This window comes from Anastrepha obliqua, chromosome 2 (assembly GCF_027943255.1).
Source record: "Anastrepha obliqua isolate idAnaObli1 chromosome 2, idAnaObli1_1.0, whole genome shotgun sequence".
NCBI classification, from domain to species: Eukaryota; Metazoa; Arthropoda; class Insecta; order Diptera; family Tephritidae; genus Anastrepha; species Anastrepha obliqua.
This window is the reverse complement of record NC_072893.1, coordinates 15661716-15670473: the sequence shown is the minus strand read 5'-3', so window position 1 is coordinate 15670473 and position 8758 is coordinate 15661716. Positions and strand designations below refer to the sequence as shown.

General features: G+C 40.3%; 1 protein-coding gene across 2 annotated transcripts; it reads right to left on the bottom strand.

Annotated features, from left to right (window-relative positions):
• Positions 1-5111, bottom strand: LOC129238622 (trypsin-3). 2 transcript variants are annotated; one of them, XM_054873703.1, is made up of 3 exons: positions 4704-5111; positions 4361-4634; positions 1-404 (listed from the first exon to the last, which is right to left on the bottom strand). In XM_054873703.1, the coding sequence occupies exons 1-3, from the start codon at positions 5075-5077 to the stop codon at positions 42-44; spliced, it is 1011 nt and encodes a 336-aa protein (XP_054729678.1). In that variant the 5' UTR covers positions 5078-5111; the 3' UTR covers positions 1-41. The 2 variants fall into 2 exon arrangements, with proteins under 2 accessions (XP_054729678.1, XP_054729679.1); XM_054873704.1 differs by having other exon boundaries at positions 247-404; positions 4357-4634.
• Between the last annotated feature and the right edge of the window lie 3647 nt (positions 5112-8758).

Sequence of the window (8758 nt, the reverse complement as noted above, 5' to 3'; positions counted from 1 at the left end):
GATCCTGTATTTATTAAGTTATATTCCTCATATTTCCATTTTTATTGATTTAAAAAACACAAAGCCACAAATGTTATCATTAACAATTGGATCAAACTTAGCGCTTTGTAGGTCTCTCCATCACTTGCAAAATTAATCCAATCACGATGATGATAGACACTGGTAAAAACAGTGGGTTTTCCTTTCTCGCCACAGCGCGAGCTCCACGAAACAATGGCGGCGACCTGACCATCACAAACCATTGGACCACCCGAGTCACCACGACAAGCATCGACATCCCACTCACTTTTCCTGCCGGCGCATATCATTGACTCATGGAAATTATGCGGATAGAATTTGTGGCAATATTCATAAGAAAAGACTGTAAGATTGGCATGTAAAGCAACTGCTGCATACGGGCCGCGCTGGATGTAAATGTATGAAAAGGGAAATAAATATTAGTGATATTACTTACTTGCAAACATAGATACATTCTGGTATAAGTATGTGTGTGTTGCATGTATGTATTGTATATGGTAAATATGTATGTGTGAGTAGATGCTACTTAAATCCATGAGACAAATCGTAGAAAAATCTGTGGAATACAATATATGAGTCTATCTGTGCTACAGTAGATCTTACTAAAGCTTTAGACAGGGTCAGACCAAAAGACGTGATAGAGCTGCTCAGCGAAAAAAATTTTACAAAAAATATCTTTTTTTTTTTTTTTTGGAGGTGGGGTTGGGTTAAAAATGCCTTCGCACAATATACATAGTAACCGTCGCTACTACAGGGTTGCCAATATTCGAAGGACCCATCTGGCAACCCTGTATCTTTTGACAGAGACGTCAGATCGCTTAATGACATACCGCGTTGGAAGCGTCTGTCCAAGCAGATTCTTACCATGGAACAGTACACGCCACGCGAGTGCCCTCAAATTGAATTTACATTCAACAAAAGAAGTCAATTGTGAAAACTCAATGTGCGTATAAAAAATTAAATAATGTGAAAAGTGCGCCTTCTAAGAACACCATTAAACGTTTGTACGAAAGGTTTTCGACTGGTGATGATCTTTCTAATCCAAAGAGGCCAAACCGAAACCGACCAAGGCGTCGCCAAGGACATCCCAAAATCGCCGTTCTCAGCAATTGAGCATTGCTCGGACCACTTTACAATAAATTATCCGCATTGATTTGCATTTATTCCCGTATAAGATTCAATTGACGCAAAGATTGTTGCCTGCGGACAAGCCTCGTCGATTGGAATGGGCCCAAAGAATCATCGAAATCCATCGGATCCGTCGAATATGGGCAACCCTGTACGTGTTTGGTGATTTCACTAAAAATATCCCTCCTCTTTTCTTGGATTTTTCCTTCCACCGCGGGACTGCTTCCGCATTGCTTCGAGGTAGAGGGCCAAGACGGTGTCCTAAGAAGAACACTTACTTACTCACCCTGCGTCCAGAGTCGCCTGTTTTGAGAAACCTACGCTCAATGCTATTTAGCCTATGTTTCCCTTTCACGCTTCTTTTCTTCACGAAATTTGCGACGGCATTCCATTTTTCTTCGTCTATCATCCTTTTCTCGATTATTTCTTCAGGTGTAAATACACCAGTAGCTCGTTGCAGAGCTGTTCCCTCTATGTTACACCTCTCGCATTTATAGAAGGTGTGCTCCGCATCATCATACTCAGTATCTCCATATATGCTTTTGGTAGGCTAACTTTTTCCATTCGCCACAAATACTTGCAAAAGGACTCATGCCCGAGCAAAAACTGTGTGAGGTAATAGTTAACCTCATCGTGCTTTCTTTCTACCCACTTTTTTTAGATCGGGTATTAGTCTCGCCCCTCGGCAGGCAATGGCAAACCTCGCTGTCCAACTACCGTACCGTTCAGAGTTCCATTTTGCCTGGCAAAGTATGAGCGTTTGAGTTCTAATATCGGAGAAGTGAGGTTCTGGGATTCCTGTGATTTTTACCTCTCATCTCCGTTTGCGCTCTTGTGCTTGAATATCTATAGCGATGGTTCCGCTTATAACTAAGACCACTCTGAGAGCGCAGGTGCGTTGCACAGATTGCAAAGTTTTTCGCCGGCACTGCATCCTTGGCGAATCTGCCCATATTTCACATCCGTATAAAAGAATCGAGTTCGTCGCGTCCATTAAAAGTTGTCGCTTGTTCTGCATTGGACCTCCAAGGTTTGCCATGAGCTTACTTAACATGCCGCTTACTTTGGCAGCTCTTGTGGCAGCATGATTTAGTGCGCCCAGTAAGTTATCCTTGTGTCTAAATTCACTCCTAAGTATGTGACTACTCTTTTTGTCGATAAAGTGGCATCGAGTACTTCTATATCTACTTCTAATTGGATACGTCTGTTGGTTGGAAGGATTAGCTCTGTTTTCTCTGTGGCCAGCTTTAATCCATGGCCATGCCCGAACTCGGATCATCACTTGATTTACATTCCTTTTGGCTCCGTCAGTGCTTCGAGCGATTATTCAGCTGCAATGTTATCTGCGTATCTCACTAAATGCATATCCTCAGGCAACAAAATATCTGGGAAATATTCTGCGAGTCAAACAAGAAAACCAAAATTTACCAAGCACTCGTATATTGCCAATAACATCAGGAATAAAGCAAGGTGACAGGCTGAGTCCAACATTATTTTATATTATAATGGACTAAATAACAGATCCAGATCAAAAGGGCTGCACCTGAATTCCGAATAACCACCGCCGGGTTCAAGTTACGCAGACGACGCAATTCTGATTGCTGATAATGAAGTCGGCCTACAAAGACTTATGTTCCAATTTGAGCAAGCTCGCGATGTGTTCAAAGAACCCATAAGATGCAAATTGGCAGTCAGCAACAAGCGGATAGAGCAGGTTCTTGAATATACTATGCTTATTTCAGATTAGCGAACGTGAGGAAATAGACACCATCTTTGGAAGACATCCAAGAATACCAATTTAACTGGCAATATGTGCAATTCAAAATATTTCTGGGATGCCACATGCAAGTTTTCCAAGCAAGTATTGCGTACGCTATGTAAGCAGGACAAAGAAAGGTGAGAATTGTTTCAGCAGCGGCAGCTAGGGCTAAGTAATACCAATAACCTAGGCCGCGTCTGATCACACTGTACTTTTCGTTGAATTGTACAAGCGCTGAATTAAACATTAAACAGTGTTCTTGAGGAGGCCGACTCAGACGTACTGCCGAGAAGACGGTAATGCACATGACATTATTGCACCCTTATAAAGTTTCTACTTCGTAACGAAAGTAATCAGCGACATCATAGGTAGAGAGCCTGGACGTAGATTTTTTTTGTGGTTGATAGATACAATCACGACTCCACCTTCGATATAGTGTAAATGCGATCCCGGGGTGGAAGTCAGCTGAAGAGGGGAGGTTTATTTAAGTGGAAGCATGCGCTACAGATCATTGGTGCGATGGTAGCAAGCAAAGTATTTCTGACTTCTCTTCTCAAAAAATCACGGATCAATAATCCCCACCAATAGAGATCGAAGAATCGCTATCTGGCTGCTTGAGAACTGCTGTACGGAGAAACAGGCACATAAGGAAAAGACAAGTAAAGAGAAAAAAGGCTCAAGCGAAAGGAAGTACGAATCTATAAGACATGCATTAATGGATTCGACCAATTCTCACGTATGCTACAGAACTAGCCCATAACTATTAGTGTAAAGAGGATCAAATCCTAAGTAAGCGATGAAGAAGAAGTAGTAAACTTTCCCTTAAGGGGACCCTGTGGTCTAGAAATTAAAAAAAATCGATTCTTTTTTTCGATATTACGAAAGTATAGTATCTTAATAATATACTGTGAAATTTTCATGCGGAAAGTCCCAGTATTATAGCTTCTACCGCCCATTAACTAGGTAGAGAGCGATCCGCGCGCATCTGAACCTCAAATTTAAACTCATTTACGTCGAAACGACTTTTTTCGGCTCGGCGGGAATGAAAAAAAAAATTAAACCCAATCACTTGAAATTTGAATATGTTGCTCACAATATGTATGGCTATGGTCGAATCTAGAATCATAATTTTATTTAAATAATTTCCTAAAAAACTAGTGAAAAAAGAATCGATTTTACGACCTTTTTTTCAAAAGCGCGCAATTTTATCAATTTTTAATTTTTTCGATTTCTTTTAGTCCTGAACATAACTGCTCTATTTCTGATAAAGAATCTTCTTAAATCTTGTGTTTCAGTTGAGTTGAAGTCTCGAAGCCACCTAGTAGGTGAAACTTTCGTACTCTAGACCTCTGGGTCCCCTTAGCGGCAAAGGAACGCACGCAGAGTATTGGCTACCACAAATATTATATAATATGTAGGCGTGTAAGTATGCAATAAGTCAATATGCTTACTCACAAAAAACAATTGCCCCCAACCAACAATTACGCATACGGTGCCCGGGTCAACTAATTTATTAGCCAAGGGGATTACTTTGACGTTGTCATTGTCGTCCGGAAAGTGCGTGGCGAGTACCAGTATTGCGATATCGTGCACTCCTTTTCGTACAAATTTATTGTGTGGCAGCACCTCCTCAACCTTAAGCTCAACAGTTGTGAGCGTTTTTTGCAAACGGTTTGGTGTGCCAGCTACGACGACAAGACGATGCGGACGGGTCACGATCTTGCGACGGCTGGATAATATTAGCAGAAATAAAAATATAATCAATGTTCGAAAAACATAAACAAATTAAAATACCCACTCAACCACACAATGCGCTGCGGTGAGCACCAAACGCGCGGAAATGATTGAGCCCACACAAAAGTGATTATCGCCAAAATATGCCGTCGCTCTAGAGGTGCGTATGGAGACTACGTGCTTGATGAGGTTAATCTTTTCAGGTCGATAGCCGCCAGCGACGAGCATCGTATATCCAGTTTCGTTGTCCATAAGTTTAGACAGCTCAATATTCTTCGGCAACTGGACGTCTTCGGTATGGTTGTGTGCGCTGCTGAATAAATTAAAAGCGGGCTTTCCTTTTCCGGTCTTGACAAGCCCGCAAACATTGTGAAGGAGTAGCTGCAGCGAAAAAACATACAAAAAGATAGACGAGAAAATGTTAAATAAAACCGGCATTGAAGACTTTCAATTACACAATTGATTTTACATGAAGAAATCATTTTTTGAAGTGATACGTTTTTTTACAATTACATATCTTGAAAGGTCTAGTGAAATTGGAACAAGTTGAAGAGTGCACAGCAATGAGCAAATATCTCACTTGCATTGCATTACATTGCTCACGAGTAGTAGGAACGTGAGTAGCACGAGCATCGAAATTGTTCGTAAATTTCCAAGTTAACTGAGGACCAAAAATTGCTCAGAATTCAACATTCGAAAGACCTCATTAAACAAGCGAGAAAAGACGAGAAATTCCTTTACAACATTGTAACTGGTGATGATATGAGGTCTCACCAACATGAACCTGAAACTAAGCGTCAAAATGCCGAATGGAAAGCCCCAGACGAGCCGCCACCCAAAAAATCGCATTTGGAGAAGTCAAAAATCAAGTCGATCCTCATTTGTTTTTATGATTCCAGGAGAATTGTCCACAAGGAGTTCGTGCCAATGGGCCAAACCGTCAATGTAATTTTCTATCTTGTCGTTTTGAAGCATTTGTTGCATCGCATTCGTCGAATTCGCCCTGAATACCGCGAAGAAGGAAGTTGGCGCTTATTGCATGATAATGCACCATCCCATCGATCCACCCTTGGGACTGATTGGTTGACTAGAAATCGCATTTTAACCATCAATCACTCACCTTATTCGCCGGATATGGCTCCTTGTGACTTCTACCTCTTTGGAAAATTGCATTTGGCTCTGAAAGGAAAATGTTTTGCGTCCGCAGAGGTCATCCAAAAGCTTGTACCGACATCCTGAAGGACATTCCGGTCAATGACCTGAAACACTTTTTCGAAAAGTTTTTAGATCCCACAAAACAGTACATCGAGACCAGAGGGGACTATTTTGAATAAATAAACTGGAAGTTATCAGAAAAAACCTCCTCTCGTATCTAAATATTTTAGCTCAGTCTTGTTTATTTTGCACTTCACCTTGTATGATGCACTTCATTGCTTTTCTATTTGTATACTTGTCTATTTCACAGGTGTCAGATATGACTTAGGTACGACGCTATTTGCAAAACTTATAAATTTTCCGATAGAGTGATTAATTTTGCGCCAATTTATAGATGCAAAATCGCCAGTGATAGGTTTTTTCCAAAGCACAGTACGTTTTGTGACCGTGGAAACCATGGAAGCACACCGGGGGAGCTTGCGTAAGGCATAAATTTCACATCCAAGCCGCAAAGAAGCTGTGAGAATGCAATACCAATTTTACAAGAGGCTTAATTTTGTATTTTTCCAAAGCTTCTGGGGCTTAAATTCTTTATTTTTTGAATTCATTGAATTGTTTTCCACGTGACAGGATGCGTTTTAGTCAATCGTGCTCACAATAAAATCGGAGTGAAACTGTTAATAAGTTTAAGCCTCCGTTGGATACCTTTTTTATAACCTTCGGTTGATCACCCGGGTTTGGCCTTTTATCGTCCTGTTCAAGGATCCTTTTTAAAAGGTTGTATCCATAAATCGATAGGAAATTAAATTATAGGAAGCTACCTGGAAGCTCAAATCGTTAGCTATAATAGAAATATGTTAAGCTCATATCCAAAGTCCAAAAAGTCAGAACAGACCCTGGGGCCGAACGGAGGGTTAAAATGAGTGCTCCATGTAAAACTTTCCGAAAAGTCATGTCACAAAAACTAAAATTTAACCTTAATAAGTTCAGTTACTGCTTGAGTTTATAATCAATCGCAGGATTCAAAAGCACAAATTCACTGTTTTACTTAAATAACGGAAAACTGTGATTGTGTTATAACTTCTCAACGAGATTATTATTTTCTTACAGTAAGTTATACAAATACCTATATACCTATGAAATGAGACTTTTTTTTAATTTCAAACGTTTATTAACAAAAAATGTTTACAAATTTAATCTTCAAAATAATTGCCATCGCTAGCAACACATTTTTCCCATCTCTTAAGCAATTTGTGGATGCCGCGATAAAAAAAAGGCCGTCTTTGGCCGCAGACCCATCATCGAACCATTTTTTGGCTTCTTCGTGAGAATTGAGGCGCTGCTCGGAAAGTGCGTGTCCCATCGATGCAAACAAATGATAATCGGAAGGCGCCAAGTCTGGTGAGTAAGCCGCACGCACCAGCGGTTCCCAATCGTACGTCTCCAACAATTCCCGGCCGCTCTTGTTCGATGTGGCGGTGCATTGTCATCAAGAAAAATTACTTTGTGACGCCGATAGGCATATTCTGGGCGTTTTCGGTGTATAGCGCTGTTCAAATCGGCCAATTGTCGTTGGTAGCGTGTACCGTCAGCTGTTTCACCTGAATTTAATAGCTCTTACCAAATCATACCACGCTGATCCCAGAAACACACACAGCATTGCCTTGCGGCCGAAGCGATTTGGTTTGGCCGTTGTTTTTGGCTTGTGGCCGGGCGGACCATACGATCGTTTACGCTTGGGATTGGAGAAATACACCCATTTTTCATCACCCGTAACGATTCGATGCAAAAAAGACTTCCTTTTGAAACGGGAGAGCACCATTTCACAAGTGGTTTTTCGGTTCTCAACGATGTCCGCATATCGTAGTTTGAAGGCACGAAATTCGACATTTTTAAGAGCGAAAAAAATGCATTCTTGTATGAAACGTAATAAACAATGAACTGAGACTTGTTGACAGAGGACAGACGAAAAAGACAAGATATTTGGGAAGGTTTAAAAATACTAATAGTAAAAGTAAATAATAAAACATCTATGGACTAATAGCTCAAAGTCTCATTTCATAGGTATATACAGCTGTTAACAGCTAATTAGAAACGACACTTATTTCAAAATAAATATTCAATTTTCCTTTTAAACACGTATTTTCATAACTTTTTGCCAATTTTATTTAAACATATGATAAACATATGATAACTAGTGGAAAACAATTTAATCGCAATTCTTTATTAAATAGATATATATTTTTTTAAAGCATGTGAAATGCAAGATTTGGATAGGGCAACTAATTAGAAACAGTAATGTATTATCAGATCAACATAAAGATTATGTTAGTATTTGGTTCCATAACCCTTTTGCTTCAAGACTGCCTCACATCGATTGCGCATTGATGTAATGAGATTCTGACAGCGCGCCACAGGTATTGCTTGCCATGCCGCTTTTACTTCGGCATATTTGGAATATTTTTGGCACTCACGGCTTTTTTAACGTCACCCCAGAGATGCTCTATGGGGTTTAAGTCCGGACTGGATGATGGTCATTCCAAAACATTGATGGAATTTTCGTCGAAAAACTGTTTCGTCAACTTTGCCGTGTGCTTTGGATCATTATCCTGTTGAAACTTCCATATAACAGGCAAATTTTCCTCAGCCCACGGCAACATTACATTTTTTAGTATATCGACGTATTTCTCCTTATTTAAAATTCCATCAATCCTATGGATTGGGCCAACACTATTCCACCAGAAACATTCCCACACCATGATTGATCCTCCACAATGCTTCACTACCCGTGAAACGTAGCGAGGATTGAATTCTTGGTTGATTGGCCGTCGAACATACCTTTTACCATCTGGGCCTATGCGATTTATCTTGGTTTCATCGCTCCAAACGATATATGTCCATTGATTTGAAGTCCATGACCAATGGGATCTCGCAAAGACTACTCGCCGTCTCCTTTGTATCTTG